An 18,566-nucleotide genomic window follows, 5' to 3' on the forward strand; every position below is an offset into this window, starting at 1 on the left:
TCCCAATAAAACCGTGGTTTGCAAACGGTAAGTACACGCGACGTCACATTACTAACATTATTAGATTACGTTTCAATCATTCGCTAACCCCTGTGTACCTACACCGTTTTTATATCAAGAATGACTCATCTTCTTCATGTGGACATAATTATGGAGACAGCGACCATTTATTTTTCCAATGCCCCCAATACGCACGACACCAGGAAATTTTACTGCGGAAATTAATTAGATTACACGTACCTTTGCCTACTCGTGTTTCAGTCTTGCTATCACAACCTTCGCCACACATCGTCACTATTCTTAACGAGCATATTGACAATACTCAAATCAAATTGTAATTACGCTATCGAAATTCAGTTGTTTTTCAGGAATGCAGAGAAGTGGCACTTCTATACGTTCCCGGAGAATGTATCACGACCCTAGTGTTTTACCAAGGACCAAGGGGGAAGTTTTCATTCCCCTTCCCGAAGGGAAGGGGCGGGCCACCTAGAAGGTAACGCCTTCTCTCTGGCCAGGATATTCGGCGGGTTTGGAGGATTGCTGGAGTTGGAAGAGAGAGGGACGGAGATTTGTGTTGGTGAAGGAGTTGGGAGGGGGTCTCGACCTCTCGGCTAAGTATTTATTGATCTTCCATTATATACAGTTATGCACAATGTGGTATTTTTACAATGTGATACTTTTACAATTTTGGATTTTTCAGTTTTGTTTTTCCAATTGTGGTTGTTTTATGTTTTCGTCTTCCTCTTGTTCTGGGTTGATTGTCTGTTTTGATATTGCTGGTTACAATGTGGATTTGTGTGCATGTGGATATCCTTTACCCCTGTTTTTTATTTTTTTATTGGGAGGTTATTAGGATATTTACAATGTGTGTTATTAATTTTTTGTTACATAAGCTGGTTGTACAGAAAATTTGCGGCTTTACATTATGTACAGAAGGTAAGCTGGTTGTACAGAAAATTTGCGGCTTTACATTATGTACAGAAGGTTTTACAGTTACAGCATGTACAGTTTGCAGTTATGATATTTACAATTTTTACAATTTTGTTGTTAAGATTTTGTTTACAATTTTGTAGATTTTTGTTATTATTCTATTGTTGTATAGTGTTTACATATTCAATGGCTTGTATTCTTGCCCTTATGTTCAATGGGGTCTTGCTAGTGTTTTACTCTTGTTACATCCTAGTTAAGTGAGTGTTTTACTCTTGTTACATCCTAGTTAAGTGTTTTTTTAGTTTTGTTTAGCTAAAGTCCATAAGGATCCCTATTATCCGCGCACTTTTTAGTGATAGATTTTTGTACTCGTTGGAGAAGTAAGAAGGGTTCCGTCAATACTGCCAACTGAATGGAAATGAAATCTGAATTGAATCGATAATATGATCGATCGATATGAATTTTATAAACCTTTATTATTTTAAGCTAACAACTGTGTCACACACACAATATTTAATACTATATAACATTTCCCGTTGCGAAACTTGTTCCTAGCATGAATTCTATGGTTTGGCTTTGCTGTGTAAACAACAACAGTACGAGTACTTATAGTGTACGCCAGATGGCGCACAGCGATGATAAGCGATTCTTAGTTTGTGTTTCAAAGGCTGCCAATACGAATCTCGAAGATAACCAAAGTCGACCGCTTCAGCACTAGGGTGTAAATCTATCACTAAAAAGTGCGCGGGCAGAAATTACTTAAAGTCCAAGTATCTTTCCCTACACGACTTTCAGTTTTGTTGCACCAACCTTCGCCTACGATCATTACTATTTTAAATGAGTACCTTGATAACACTCGCATAAAATTGTAATCATGATTTAGTTTTGCAGTTGGTTTTGTTCCGACATGTTTGTGAGGTGGCACTTCTCAATGTCCCTGGTGAGTAGATACTGTTTCAAGGTTCTTATTATTTTCCGATCTCGTACAGCGTCACTCGTTACTCCTATTCCAGCTTACTAAGTTCTTTGTGTATTTGCTCAGTCCCGAATGTACTACCTCCATAACCCTCCTCATACCCGATATAATCTTACTTCCTTAAGTGCATCATGCTAAAATCGGACATTCGTGTAGTAAACGTGTGTTTTTGTGATATAAGTGTAACATATTAATGATCTTGTGACTGGGAAAAAGTCTTTTGAATCCCAAAAAAATATCAGCAAGACAAGACAAGACAAAAAGTGCGCGGATAATATGTATTCCAGAAGTTCCTAAAGTGTAATATTTTGTATGGCTCTACTCACGAAGAACAGAATAGTGTTTTTTCTTATTACATATAACCCAGTATACTTGTGTCTAAAACGGTTATTTCTGATGTGAGTGTATCGTAAAGTGACTCCAGTGAAATATTAAGTAGGACTTGTGACTGGGAAATAGTGGTCTTAATCCCAAACCTACCTCCTCAAGAAAGAAGAAGAAAGTGCGAGGTGCGAAGCATATGTGTAAAACTTATTCTCTTTGTGTAAAACAAAAGAACAGAACCTCTACTCATTCTCTTTGAACAGAACAGTTTTAAGTTACGTGGAAAATGGCTGTATGGTCTACGTATAAATATTACGATCCATTGAAAGCTGGCAGTATTGATGGTACGGATACTGAGCCTCACGATCGAGCCATTGTGAGGGCTCTTACTGCAGAATATATTTGTGATCCGAAAGTAGAAGGGAGACCAGAATGTACCATATTCATTTCTCGTCTCACAAGAGAGACGACAGAACGACAAGTGAAGTCATTTTTCTCTAACTATGGTACTATACGGAGATGTCGCCTAGTAAGAGATATTGTAACTGGAGTTTCTAAGTGCTACGCTTTTGTTGAATATGAACGCTCATCGTCAGCTAAACATGCATATGTTAGCGGAAACAGAGGTTTGTTGAACGGTTCGGAAGTGTTTGTCGATTTTGAATGTGAAAGAGTGCTTCCTGGTTGGGTGCCTCGCAGGTTAGGAGGAGGATTTGGTGGGAAGAAAGAATCGGGGCAGTTACGATTTGGTGGACGAGCACGACCGTTTCGGAAACCTCTGATTGCAGATGAACAGTTGCGGAGATCGTCAGAGTTGTTTAAAATACGTGACGAGAAGCCCATATCGTCGTCTCCGTACGGACGAGAAGACCGCTGCAAAAGTAACGGCAGAGGGGAAGGTAACAGGAAATCAGAGTCCCATAAAAGTCGTGATCGTTTCGGCAAGTCTAGGAATTATGTGGAAGAGAAGTACCCTAATTGATTTGTGATTTGGCTGTCAGGAAGGAACTTTGGATCATTAGGTAAGTAAACTTCAGGTATTCAATGGAGAAAGTGTGTTGCTGCTGTTTGGAAAAAACGTGGGTACTAGCCCAGTAGGAACTCAAATAATGGTGCATTTCTTGGATATACACAGTGACAGTTTTAATTCATGCAAGAATACTTACAGGGATGGTTTGGTAGATCCTGGCAACCATAAAGGAAGAAGAGCCAACAATAAAAAGTTATTTCTTGTGCCCATAGATTCCCGTGACAGTGTCACATTATTAGGCAGTATATTCTTACTGGCGCAACAATAGTATTGGATTGCCGGAAGGCATATAACTGCCTCCAGAACGAGAAATTTATTCATTTGCAATTGAACCAACAATCTCCCACGGGACAAGATATTACTGTGCACACTAACACAATAGAAAGGAAGTAATGCACAATGAGTGAATCCCTACCCATATCAGAGTGCAAGATACAATTCATAGGTTACTTGGCAGAACATGTGTTTAAATACTGCCATTCCTGGGAAGAAAGGATCCACCGGTTCCTACTCGCAGCCAACACCTTATATCCACCGCACCAATGAAGGTAAGTGAACAGCCACATAACATTACTTTTTGTCATTTTGCAATTTTTTTCCAGGGCCTTGTCACTAGCCGGACTTAACATGTCCAGACCAATGGTCTTGTCACATGGGATACTATAGTGCTATTAAAACAACATGCGTGTTCCGACAGCTCTCAGCGTGGTAGTAAGAAGTGGCAGGTTACTATGGCAACCAATACACGCGTCCCGTTTAAGCCAATCCCAGCTAGACACGCTCTCTCCCTTTCCCTACCCCCCCCCCCCCCACCCCCACCTCTGTCTTAAAGCTCTGAGAGGCAGGTCCACGTTGCCAATTAGTATACCATAGCACATGTGGCTGGGCTATATAACAGTCTGCTTTGAGTGATATAATTATCTGTATAGTGTGTTTTTGAAATTAAAATATTTCTAGTGCTACAGTATTGTGTTCGTTTTAATAAGTGTATTGTTATCAAGACTGGCATTTTAGTGTAAATTTTGGTATCGTGTAGTATAGTGTAATTTTTAACACCTTGTCATTTACTGAACTACAAAATGTTGCAATCCGTTCAGAGCGCCGCTGAACAATAACAAGTACAACTAAGAATTCATTCACCTCGAAAAAAGCCAAGTGTAATGGGGAGGCACGGCTTAGTTATTCGTGGTCAAGCTCGCGACATGGTGTGTGCCTTACAGGAATATTTTGAGGCCTACTGAAAGATGTTAACATATTTGTAGAAAGAACAGCAGCAGCGTTAAAGATATCTCAAGCTACAATAATTAGGCGCCTATGACAGAGCCTGACCGATATATACAAAAAACTCTTAGGTATTTCTCTCATCCTCATCCGGATTTGAACCCAGAATGTTGAACAGGGCAGTCAAAGTGCCATTCTACGGCTGAAATCTACCTAAAAATGAAATCAATCTTCTGGTGATAGATTGATAAAAGCCTATGAGGAAGAGGGATGAGCTGTAAGTCTTACGATATTTGAACTGATAAAATTACTGCTGAGCCACCTTGGAATAAGAGCATGGTCCCCGTACACGGATATTATTTTCTGGAATGGGTTATGTGAATGATGTTGATCCACAAAATATCACTGTAATATTTGTCACAAATGGAAGATAGTAATTGATTTTACTCAAAGTCTCAAATCGCAGGTTGATTAAGAAATACTGTCGTTACTAGCAAGAAATATGTTTAGGCCTATGTACTTATAGGCTGTAAAAGGCTCCATTATGTTGCATTCCGCTGCTCGCGCCGTCTTTTGTTTCTTTCTTGAGGTCCAGGGCTGGCACCGATGAATGGGAATTCTTTTTTTTTTTTTTTTCCATAGGCCTATGTCCAGCGCGGATATTTTATTGAAAGAAAAATAAAGTCATGATCCCTGGACCAGTATATATATATATATATTTAAAGGAGAATGGCATGATCTCTGGACTAGTTAATTGTTTAATGAATCAGTTAGGGCACACGAAGTGACAGTCCTTCAAATTACATTGAATTTATACCGGTATGCCCAGCGCGGGTATTTTGTTGAAAGAAAAATAGCATGATCCCTGGACCAATAAATTGTTTAATGAATCAGTTTGGGCACATGAAGTGACAGCCCTTCAAATTACATCGAATGAGAAAAATCAATAAAATGACACCGAAGAACTTCAGTGAGCAAAGATATCACACATGACAGTGTTAGACAAACAAAACACTTAAGGAAGCGCTGCGATGTAGCAGAAATTGTAGTTGTAAGGCAGGAAAGTATGTATTCTCTAAAATAAAATGTTTCGGGTTATTTCTTAATCAACCTCCGATTTGAGACTTTATATGAGTGAAAGCAATTATTATCTTCCATTTGTGACAAATATTACAGTGATATTTCGTTGATCAACATCATTCACATAACCTCCGGAATGCGTAGCGCAGAACAAGAGGGGTTGATTGTGATGTAATAACTTCAACTAGGTCATGTGCCAACACAGCGCTCCCACTCCTTTGCTAAGCGCCATGTGCTGCGAGCTGTTTTAATAGGACCATAGAGGCCTAAGGGCCGCTTTGCGGCTCTAACTTCGGGGCTTATGCCCACAGATCACCTTTGCTTGCCCCAGTCCAATGGTCTTGTCACTAGCCGGACCTAACCTGTTCAGACCAATGGTCTTGTCACGCAGGATATTAGAGGCCTAAGAGTCACTTCACGGCTCTAACCTGGGGGCTTTTGCCCCCAGACCAATTGTCTTGTCACACACGAGGATGGTTGCCTAGTTGTACTTCCTCTTAAAACAATAATCACCACCACTCTTGTCATGCAGCGGCTCATAGGTTGGCAGCCTTATATAGCTCACTCTGACGTTAACCGAGCCACGCCATGTTGTTTGTGTAACAGCTGTGACATTGTCTGAGCTGTGCCATGTTGGATCTGTCACGAACTGGGTGCGGAACATTTACCACAGTAGTACGACTGGCTAGTGTTTGGGATTAATAAATTTCATGCCAAACTGAGCTCGCTCATATTTTATGCTCACTAGTACTCTGCCCTTGTGGGACTCATTCTTTTGTGCATAACAGAATATTTACTCCCTTAATTTCATGGTACAGCGAGCAGTTATCTTGTTAATTTGCCTTTTGAAAAATCATTGTTAGTTGGGGCCATGATGCAAAGGTTTTGAACGTGGTTGGAAAGTTGTTTGCAGTCGTGGGTAAAACTCTTGGACGATGGGTGCAAATTCTTAGTAGTGGTAAATGCTGTGTAAAGGCTGGTCTCCACTTATTAAGATTTAATAACATGTTAACTGCTAAATATTGTTTCATTTCACATTGTGTCCACACTTATAAACCTGTTAAAGTTGACTTCCTTTGTTTATACATAGGTGGTATCTTGTATTTTCATTATTGCCACTTTTAGGATTTTGAGAAGGGTAAGGATGATGATTGTTGTTGTTGTTTAAAGGGGCCTAACATCTATGTCATTGGCCATTCATGAGAAGGAAGGAAAGGAAAATGTGGGTACGACAGTATCTGAATAGAAGGCACAATGTGGATGGACTCAAAGTAGAAGATGGGTTTGGCTTTAAAAACTTTCTCAGAATGTGTGAGCATGACCTATATGAACTTTGCCAGACAGACAATGAACTGATTAAAAATGTTTTCCAATCCCACTGGAAAACACGGCAACTATGAACGAATAGTTCTTATCCATATCAGTTTCAACATGTCATTTTTAACATGTTGTTGGAGATCTGGCTTATCACAGTCATCAAAACTACGACATTGATTTGAAGTGGAATGTCTCGGTCCTCTAGTGATGTCAGACTTTGTAGTGTATAAACAGTAACAGCATAGACGTTCGTATGTATAGTAACAACTGCATTTTAATGGAACAGTGTTGAGCGAATATTTTCTCAGTGGTATTAAGACTAGAGATGGGATTTTTCAAAATGCCCCTCTTCAATTTGTTATACAGTGTTATTTTAATTATCTGTAATTTAAGTGTTATAATCTGTGTAGCTGAAGATATCCCACAGAGGGACGAAACTTGTATTACATTTTAATATGTCTTGTTAATTTGGTGATCCAATGCGTCATGATTTGTATTGAAAGGTGGTTTTTAGTACATCTCTTAAAAAGTGAATAGTCACCATCAATATGGAAGTTAACATGCTCGTATTTTCAGCTGTTTGCATGTGTCCTGGTTAGTTACAACAAACCATTGCTCTAACACATCAGGGTTGTTTAACAAAGAGGTGCCAACTATTGGAAAGGTGGTGTAAATTATTATTCTTATTTTAATGTTCATAAAGCTGACATTATCATGATCAAAATTTTGTACAGAAAAAAAGAAAAGAAGGAAAAATTTTCAATCCTTTTGAGCCTTTCTCCTAAATTGTTCTCGTTTCAATGCTTGTGAGTTGACAACAAACTTATTCGATCATGACTTCCTTTTGCTACCCATAAGCGTTGTAAAATTCATTGTGAATGAAGGAACTCGGGCACTACTCTTCTCCACTATAAATCCTTCAGTAATGTTGTATTTTACTGTGTTAAGTGTACCTGACAGTTGACAAAGATTGTGAAAGAAGTGAGGCGTACATTAAGCACATCAGCACTGGAATCGCTTATGGTTCAGAAGACGAAAATGTCATCGCAGTGGGAAGGATGCTTCAAGAAAAACTACACTGAAAAACAGCTGCTGTGTGAGAAACAAGCTACAAGGAATGTTTTATCACAGAACTGACAGGTTATGTGTAAATGTTATTGTGCAATTACTCGAAATTTTTCTCAGGGGTGGAGGGCGATTACTGATAATTCACTTCAAATGTTGGCACCTCTGCTCTCCGCACATAGCGGGGGCTCTGTTTCGTGTCTGCCATTGGCTCACATTGTTCTTGTGTGGTGGTTGGCTCACAAAATCTGTGTGTGTTGATTTCTGTGCATGATATTTCAGTCAGTGGCAAAGCTAGCTGCTGATTACATGCACAATGTGCATGCATCCTCAACAAGGATAAAGACCATATCTCTCCTCTATCAGGAATATGATGTGAGATTAGCATAATTTAACCTATACTATAATTTCTGGCTTTTTACCTGATCTGAGGGCTGGTTTGAGGTACACTCGGCCTACATGAGCACAATTGAAGAGCTGTCTGACGGTGAGAAAATGGCTCTTGTCTAGAGAGTCAAGAATAACGGATGACGCCTCGTAATCTGCATGCCTACGGGCTGAGCAGCAGTTGCTCTTCGGAGCTGTTGTACTGTGGGGCTCTCTTGTTCGTATAAAAATGATAAAGTTTTACCAAAGATTTAATTTAAAACAATGGTAAAACATCAAGAGAACTGCTTAGGTAAACATACACAAATTATGTTGAATGTTATTCATCTTACCTTAGGAGAGGTAGAAGTGCGATTGTTGGGGGCCCACCAATCAGCGTATTTTCTAACCCCTACAGTACCGTATTTGATTTTCAAGCCCTATGTGGTCTTTGTCTTTCTTTGACCAGTACATTCATATTTCAAAGCATCAGATCCCTTCCATTATTTCCTCTCTGATTAGTGTTAATAGAAGATGGTTGTCCAGTTGAAACAACAATCACCATCACCACCACTTCTACGATGATGTCCGAAGAAGTTGTGAGAGTGGAAAGGAAGAAACAAGTGTGAATGTAGGTCATAGACAGAGGAACTGAAGATCTGTCAAGATGGTGTCGTGGTGAAGCTGGGAAGAGACGGATGTAGTGAAGAGGAGAGAGACCAGTGTCTGCTTCTTCCCCACAACCTGCCTTTACCTTGCATCGCAGCTACACTATGCTGGTCCTAGGTTTGATTGCCAGCTCAGGGACTGGGTGTTTGTGTTCATTCCAGCAGTGTATGCAGATGTGTCTGCTTCTTCCCCACAACCTGCCTTTACCTCGCATCGCAGCTACACTATGCTGGTCCTAGGTTTGCCAGCTCAGGGACTGGGTGTTTGTGTTCATCCCGGCAGTGTATGCAGATGTGTCTGCTTCTTCCCCACAACCTGCCTTTACCTCGCATCGCAGCTACACTATGCTGGTCCTAGGTTTGCCAGCTCAGGGACTGGGTGTTTGTGTTCATCCCGGCAGTGTATGCAGATGTGTCTGCTTCTTCCCCACAACGTGCCTTTACTTCGCATCGCAGCTACACTATGCTGGTTCTAGGTTTGATTGCTGGCTCAGGGACTGGGTGTTGGTGTTCATCCTGGCAGTATGTGAGGATGTGTCTGCTTCTTCCCCCACAACCTGCTGTTATCTCGCATCGCAGCTGCATTATTCAGAGGACCTAGGTTTGATTGCCAGCTCAGGGACTGGGTGTTTGTGTTCATCCCGGCAGTATATGAGGATGTGTCCGCTTCTTGCCCCACAACCTGCCGTTATCTCACAACACAGCTACACTATGTTGTTCCTAGGTTCAGAGGGCCCAGGTTTGATTGTCGGCTCAGGTATTTGGTGTTGTGTGTTCATCCCGGCAGTATGTGAGGATGTTTCTCTTTCTTCCCCCACAACCTGCCGTTATCTTGCATCGCAGCTACACTATGCTGGTCCTAGGTTCAGAGGGTCCAGGGTTGATTGCCTGCTGGTGGCTCAGAGAATGGGTGTTTGTGTTCATCCCGGCAGTATATTTTTATTATTAATATTAACAAATACATTGCAAATGGGAAATATCTTGGCGGCAGTGGTCACTTAAAGTAATGTAATAATAAAGTAAAGTTAACATAATTCCCAACAACAAACAAACAAACAAGCAAACAACAATAGTACAACAAGCAAATCCATGGAAAGAAAAAATTACAAGAATTACTACTAGTTTAACATTCTAAATCCAGCATCATCATACACAAATTCACACACAACTTAAGTATTTGCAGTGTTTAACACTATGACTTACAATACTATAGTTTGACCTTACTACTAGCTTAACATTATAAGTGATAATAAAGTGAAGTTAAACCATAATAAACCTACAACAACAAGAAAGAAAGGTTATGTAGCACAAACATATCTACGAAATGTCACTGTAATATTTGTCTCAAATGGAACATAATAATTGGTTTTGCGCAAATGAAGTGAAAAATCTGCGGTAAATTAAGAAATACCGTCGTTACTAGAGAAATATATGTACGTACCTACGGGCTGTAGACAGGACTTCCTAATGTTGTATTCCGCTGCTGGTGCCGTCTTTTGTTTCTTTCCTGAGATCCAGGGCTGGCACCGACGATTGGGAGTGCTATGTCCGTGAATTCTCATTATCTTTGTCCATATGACTAGCGCAGGCAGTTCAAACAGCAAAATAGCATGATCAGTGAATGAGTTAGGGCACAAAACAAATGAGCATATGAAGAAAATGACACCTAATTAATTCAAACAACTTCAGTGAGCAAAGACATCACACACGGAAGTGTTAGAAAAACAAAACACAAACGGAAGAGCTGTGACATAGCAGAAAAAGTAAGGTAGTAAAGTATGTATCCATATTATTCTCCGCTAGTAAAATATTTCGTACTATTTCTTAATTTAGCGCAGATTTGAGACTTTATTTGTGTAAAAACAATTATTTTGTTCCATTTGGGAGAAATATTACAGTGACATTTCATAGATATGATTGCGCTACGTAACCGAAAGGAATACTACTAGTTTAAACTTTCTAAATCCAGTGTCAATATATACACTACGAATTACAATACTATAGGTTGAACTTACTACTAGCTTAACGCTACAGTTAAAAACATAACTACTCAACAACTCAAGTTGCAATTCCATGGAAAAGAAGTATTACAAGAAATACTACTAGTTTAACATTCTAAATTTAGCATCATGTACAGTTTCATACAGAAGTTAACTATTTCCAATACTTAACACTATGGCTTACAAAACTATGGGTTGAGCTTACTACTAGCTTAACATTACAAGTTGTAATAAAGAAAGGTTAAAACATAATTACCCAACAACAACAAGAGTACAACAAGCAATTCCATGCAAAGCAAATGTTACAAGAAATACTACCAGTTTAATTTTCTAAATCCAGCATTGTCATTTACAAATTCACACACAACTTAAGTATTTCCAGTACTTAACACTACAGCTTACAATGCTATAAGTTGAGTTCTTTAAAAAAAATGTTATTTGTTTGGGGCATCAACCTAGGAAGATCTTTTGCCCCTACTTGCACCTATGTGAGGAACCTGCGTGCATTATGTAAATTGCGGAAGTGTAACTTGTTGAATGTGAGGAAAGGAACATTAAGGATGACACAAACACCCAGTCCCCAGGCCAGGGATATTAATCATTCACAATTAAAAAACCCCTGAGCTGGCCGGGAATCGAACCCGGGGCTGCCGGGCATTGCCCCCTACACCATGGGGCCGGACATAGGTGGAGCTTACTACCAGCTTAACATTACAATGATAATGAAGTAAATTACCCAGCAACAACAACATGAGTACAACAAGCAGTTCCCTGGAAACAGAATACCACAATCTAAACCAAGCAGAAAATCACTAATTCAGTGTCTGTAGTTTACAACTTTTACTTTTCACTTTACACTAGCACTAATGGTCTTCTTAAATGACTTGATACTGGAAAGGAATCTATCAAAGATTGCTGCAGGTAATTTATTCCAATTCCTTATGGTCCTATTAACGAAGGAAAACTTGCCCATGTCCGTATGCTGGTTTCTGGCCCTAATTTATGCTTGTGGTCATTTCTCGATAAGTATGAGGGAGGTTCCAACCTCTTCCTAATACTACTCCAGGCAGCCTTTCCCGTATAGCTCTTATAAAGACCACACAGGGCAGGTTCTAGTTCCCAATTAATGGTAATTCCTCCTATTCCCGGTTACGAAACGCATCGCTCTTCTTTGAACTTTTTCTAGGAAATTTAGGCCTATTAAACCCACTCCGTACGGATCCCAACACGCAGATCCATATTCGAGAATCGGTCTTACTAAGCATTTATAAGTTTTACTTTTGGCACCAGAATTAGCTTTCTTGAGATTCCGCATAATAGAATGTAACCATCTCCAGGATTTCTTAACTACATTTTCCACTTGCTCTGACCAGTTTAAGTCTTTTCTAATAGTAACACCTAAGTACTTTCAACTATCAACTTCAACAACACTTTCTTCTCCAATTTCGTAATCCCTCTTTCCTGTCATTTTCTTTTTTCCGCTGTGAATTTTAATTTGATTTTCACGCGCCCATTTTTCAATCTTATCTAAATCCTGCTGAAGCAATGGTTCGTCCTCTGTCTTTATCTCCCGATATATGATGCAATCGGCAAAGAGGCGCACTTCCAATTTTATCGAATCGGGCATATCATTCATGAAAAGTATGAAAAGAATTGGCTTAATAACACTACCCTGAGCCACACCAGACGTAACACTTATTGGAGAAGATAGCGTTTCTCCCACCCGCACCCTCTTTCATTGAGGAGTTCTCGTATCCATTTCATAACTCTGTTGTCAATTCTCATACATGCTAACTTGTTAAGGAGGATGACATGTGGCACAAGATTGAATGCCTTACAAAATCAATTACTGTTACGTCAATCCTTGACCCACTGTCGAGCTTATCCGATATATCTTGGGATACGGAATAGAGCTGACTTTCATAGGAGAAGCCTTCCCTAAATCCATGCTGCCCCTTAAATATAATTCCAGAGGAGTCCCATTTTAACCTCAAATAATCTACTATTAATTGCTCCATTTGTTTGCGTATGATTGACGTCAAACTTACTGGTCTCTGGTTATTCAAGTCGCTTTTGTCACCCCCTTTGTGAATAGGAACCTCAATGGCTGATTTCCAATCTTCTGGAACCTTTGTATTGTTCAGTGATATATTAAAGATTCTTATTAAATATGGTAGGATCCTTGACCCCCGAGTTCAAGTGCCTCTCCGGAAATAGAATCTGTTGCAAGTGATAAAAATCATTGCTATCCGTATTGAAGATACTGAATGTAGGATGCTAAAAGGTTAGTTTTTTCCACCTATTCAATACATATAAATTTTATAAATTAGGAATTTATTGTTGATTCCACTTGAGACATGTTTCGCCCTTCATTGAGGGCATCATCAGTCAAAATATCACCTCAAGGTAAAAAATCAGGTAACTGGTTAGTAGTTGACGGTACAAATTAATACATATTATTAATACAATTACAAAAATTAAGTATGGGAAATAGTTGTACAAAAGTGATGGTTGAACATATAGGTTTATAGATGAAAAGTCAGCACCAATGCCTAAAATTAACATAGTAGAGTTCGGCAGTGGTGCTCTGGAGAAACAGTTGACGCAATCTTAGGGAAATAAAAAGTTAAAAAATATTTACATTAAAACAATTAAGGGAGAAAAGGTGTAGTGTTCGGCGTCAATGTTTGTATCCAAAAATTAATGTCAAAGGTTGGTAACTATACAGTATTTACATTGTTCAATTGAACAGTTGAGATAAAGTTTTAAAAATATTTACATTATAACATTCGGCGTAAATGTTTGTAATAAAAACTAATGTCAATAGTTGGTAACTATATAGTAATTACATTATCTAATTGAATAGTTGAGAATTTACAAATATACTAGCGAATGTACCCGTGCTTCGCTACGGTATTCTACATTGTATTCGAATATCGAAGTACATAGTGTACATGCAGTAAATAAGATTGTTTTAAAATTGCATGTCTCTTAGCGTTATCCGAGAAAGAGCATGGGGAGGTCCCCGTACGTTGTTTCCAATGTAAAGTGTTTGTTACGGATTTGTGATATAACGGCAGGCTCACTTGCCTACTGCCATTCACAATCGAGTTGGAAAGTTTACATTATAATTGCAGGACCCATTGCCTACTACGCGGACAGAATCGATTTGGGGAGTTTTCGTTAAAAAGGCAGCCCCCCCCCTTTCCTACTTCCAGACGGATTACAGTTGAGGAGTTTCTATTATAATGGTAGGCAATTACCCTACTATCACTCGAAATTGAGTTGTGCAGTTACCATTTTTAATGCCAGGCCCATTTTCGTACTGCCAGCCAGCTTACTGCCAGTCACACCAAGTTGGTGAGTTTCCATCAAAATAGCAGTCCACTATGCCTAATGCCAGTCACATTTTAGAAGAGGACATTTCTTTATAATGGCGGGCACCCTTGCCTACTGCCAAACACAATCGGGTAGGGGAGTTTTAAACAAAACTGCATGCTCACTTGCCTTCTGCAAGTCAAATCGAGAAGGGAACTATTCATTACAATTGTAGGCCTTCCTCACTAATGACAGTTACACAGGAGTTGGAGAAGGAACCCTTTCCTACTGCCAGTCAAAGTCGGTGTGGGGAGTACTTATTACAATAGCAGACCCACCCTTTCTCGATTGCTAAAAATCGACATCAGTGAATATATATAGATAGACATTTGTTATAGATGTTGATTCCCATAGGGAATCTGAAATATTTGTTCCGAATGAGTAAATTTATAATACCAACATAAATGGTCCGTTTTTGGACATTATAAATTTTCCAGCTAACCCATTCCTGTTGCCAGCGCTTCGCCCCCATGTGCTAGGCTGGGCTCATCAGTTGGTACCTAGCACACCTACCAAGACGCTGGATAGTGCATATGATGGAGGCCACTGCGTAGGCTAATTGTAGCTACCGGCAGTGCCAATGCACTATGAGAGACTTTGTCTCATTATCAAAAATTGATGCCTGCTTGGCCATCAGATGTTATAGATGTTGATTCCCATAGGGAATCTGAAATATTTGTTCCGAATGAGTAAATTTATAATACCAACATAAATGGTCCGTTTTTGGACATTATAAATTTTCCAGCTAACCCATTCCTGTTGCCAGCGCTTCGCCCCCATGTGCTAGGCTGGGCTCATCAGTTGGTACCTAGCACACCTACCAAGACGCTGGATAGTGCATATGATGGAGGCCACTGCGTAGGCTAATTGTAGCTACCGGCAGTGCCAATGCACTATGAGAGACTTTGTCTCATTATAAAAAATTGATGCCTGCTTGGCCATCAGATGTTATAGATGTTGATTCCCATAGGGAATCTGAAATATTTGTTCCGAATGAGTAAATTTATAATACCAACATAAATGGTCCGTTTTTGGACATTATAAATTTTCCAGCTAACCCATTCCTGTTGCCAGCGCTTCGCCCCCATGTGCTAGGCTGGGCTCATCAGTTGGTACCTAGCACACCTACCAAGACGCTGGATAGTGCATATGATGGAGGCCACTGCGTAGGCTAATTGTAGCTACCGGCAGTGCCAATGCACTATGAGAGACTTTGTCTCATTATCAAAAATTGATGCCTGCTTGGCCATCAGATGTTATAGATGTTGATTCCCATAGGGAATCTGAAATATTTGTTCCGAATGAGTAAATTTATAATACCAACATAAATGGTCCGTTTTTGGACATTATAAATTTTCCAGCTAACCCATTCCTGTTGCCAGCGCTTCGCCCCCATAGCCTTGCCTCGAGGATTACCCCTGGGTACTTAACTGAGGTTGTCTTAACTAATTTTTTCCCAAATAGGAAAGGCTCTGACAGTCCGTCTAGCCGCCTCCTCCTCCTCCTCCTGGTAAATACCACGAGCTCTGTCTTGTCGGGATTAACCGACAAGTCCGTGTCGTGGCACCATCTTACCACCCTGCGTAGGGGCTCTATACGAGCTCTGAAACCGTACTGGGGAAATTTTCCACCGCCATCAGGCTAATGTCATCTGCATAGCCTTGGGCATAAATTCCTCCAACATTTAACCTGGTAAGTAGTTCATCCACTACCAGACACCATAATGTTGGTGATGATACTCCTCCCTGTGGAGGAACTCTCAGCATTACTGCGTTGAAGGTAAACAGAACTTGACGGCCCTGCAGTGAGGCCATAATCCATTTTATGAGCATCCTGCCTCCTCTTCTCTCTAGACTAAGTTCTATGGAGCCCAAAGATGTGTAGTTAAAGGCCCCTACTATACCTAGGAATACCACCATAGCAAGTTGTTGCTGATCCAAGGCGCTCTCCAGCCTGGAAACAAGCTGGTGTAGTGCCGTCTCAACTGACTTCCCTGGTTGGTATGCATGTTGATGAGGATGCAGGGAACAGTCTATTAATACTTTCTCCCTGATATGTCTATCCACCAGTCTTTCCAAAGTCTTACGAAGAAAAGGCATTGGACTAATGGGTCTATAACCCTTAGGTCTAGTATATGAAGACCGTCCGAGTTTAGGTATATACACTACCTTCACCTGACGCCACAAGAAGTACACGTACCCCATAGTGAGACAAGCTCTAAAAATTCTGACCAGGTATGGTATAAGGACCATGCCTGCTTCCTGAAGTAGTGCTGGGAAGATCCCATCCATTCTTGGGCTTTTATAAGGGGCAAAAGATTCTAATGCCCACTTCACCCTTCTTGGGGTAACAATCTCTGCGGCTTCCTTCCAACCACTTCTATGGGGTCTGAAGGATCCGCTCAATTCTACTTCACTATTCGTGACTACTGAACCTGGAAAGTGGGCATCAAGCAATAAGCTCAGGGTCTCCCCTTCTGTGGATATATATCCACCCGAAGGAGACTCCAGTGAGCCCAGCCTTGCCCTTCCATCCAAGGTTAGAATTTTATGAAGCCTTGCCGCTTCATGTTGACTCTCGATGGAGTCACAAAACTGTCTCCAAGATTTCTTAGAAGCCTTTTTGACTTCTGGCTTGTACTTTCTTTGTGATTCTTTGTAAGAATCTAGACTTTCTTGATCTTGAAGTTCCCTGTATTTATTCCAGAGCCTTTGTGTGTTTCTCCTCAGGTTTTCAAGATAATTGTTCCACTTGAAGCTTCCTGTTACTCTTTTTGCCTTAACAACTGGGCAGTTTAATTCATAAGAGGTAGCTAGTGTCTGTGTTAGAAAGCTCACACTGAGCTCCAGCTCCTCCTTGTTCTTAATTATATTTCAGGGTCTTCATTCCAGTCCCGTCCTCCCTAAAAGACGTCCAATTGGTTCTTTTAGGATTTTTGTAAGATGAGATCTCGAAGGAGCCCTCTATATGAAACACAATGTGTCCAAAGGCTCCAAAGAAACTTTCCAGTCTTTAAATTCCTGTATGATTCCCATGGAACCCAGGGTTAGATCTATGATCCCCTCACTCCTATCATTGATGATGGTAGGGGTATCACCTATGTTCATGATCTCAAGATCAGTTGTACATAGAAATTCTGTGAAATTCTCTCCCCTTCAGTTTGTGTATTTGCTTCCCCAAATGCTGTGATGAGCATTGGCATCACATCCTACTATGAGGTTAAGTCCTTGTTTCCTACAGTATATCACCAGTCTCTTGAACTCCTTCGGCGGGGATGGAGATTCAGAGTCTCCTGGGAAATATGCAGAACAGACAACCAGGTCTCTTGGCTGTCCGCCCTCCTCATATCTCACTAGAACTGCTACAAGGTCTCTAGTAATGAAGCCTGGTATAGCCCAAGCGTTATGATCCTTAACTAGTATACATGCTCTAGGCTTCTCCTCCGCTACTCCACTGAATAGAGTGAAGCCTGCACATTTTAGTTCCATGATATGTCCCTGTCTAAGCCAGGGTTCTTGTATCAGGGCGACCGAAAACCCACCTTTCTGGAAACTTCTTATAAGTACCCTAGAGGCTGCTATACAATGTTGTATATTTGCTTGTATGAAAGTAATCATTCCTTACCTTCATGCAATGTTTACCTTATGCGGTCTCCGGAACGTGCAGCTCCGTCTCCCGCGATGATTCCTGAGGCTTGGCTGGCGCCGGCTCCTGTTCAGGCTCCCGCTCTTTGCCCCTGCTGGTCTCAATGTTGTCTGTGGTGGGGTTGGTCCTCTGTTTGTCACGTTTGCCCTCCACCAGGGTGAAGGTAGCAACATGCACCCCGCAGAAGATCTTCTTCCCCACCACTTTTTCCACATCTCTGGAGTCCATGCTGACCACAAGGCGGATGCCTCTCTTCTCCTCCTTGCGGTCGTAGATTCTCCAGCTGTTGGGATTTAAGCCATGGTTCTGGCGTGCCTTTCTTCCCAAAAGGACATTGTTGTCCTTTGGTTGTCCTGGTATCCAGACCATGACTCTCTTATAGGAGAGGAGTTTATCCATGCCCACAATTGTGAGCCTGGCTCCTTCCCACGGCTGCATCTCTGTAACAAGACTGGAAAGCCATGCTACAGTCTTGTCATTCTCTGCCATAATGATGGCCGCACCTCTCGACAGATAGCAGTCCAGGAACTGAGGCTTAATGGGCCCCTGATCCGGAAGCTCATCTG

At 40.7% G+C, this 18,566-nt stretch overlaps 1 protein-coding gene across 3 annotated transcripts in view; it reads left to right on the forward strand.

The window, feature by feature from the left end:
- Positions 1 to 2,316: 2,316 nt before the first annotated feature.
- Positions 2,317 to 18,566, forward strand: part of LOC136885890 (U11/U12 small nuclear ribonucleoprotein 35 kDa protein) — a 38,848-nt gene continuing 22,598 nt past the window's right edge. Inside the window, exons 1-2 of one of the 3 annotated variants that reach the window (XR_010861639.2) lie at positions 2,317 to 3,252; positions 3,473 to 3,808. Coding sequence is in view for 1 of the 3 variants with exons in the window: in XM_067158579.2 (XP_067014680.1) it covers positions 2,517 to 3,212 (696 nt within the window). In the remaining 2 variants the exon portion in view is untranslated. Of the gene's footprint in view, positions 3,253 to 3,398; positions 3,809 to 18,566 lie in introns of all 3 variants that reach the window. The other 2 variants (XR_010861637.2, XM_067158579.2) reach the window with 2 other exon arrangements.

Source organism: Anabrus simplex, chromosome X (assembly GCF_040414725.1).
Source record: "Anabrus simplex isolate iqAnaSimp1 chromosome X, ASM4041472v1, whole genome shotgun sequence".
Lineage (NCBI taxonomy): Eukaryota > Metazoa > Arthropoda > Insecta > Orthoptera > Tettigoniidae > Anabrus > Anabrus simplex.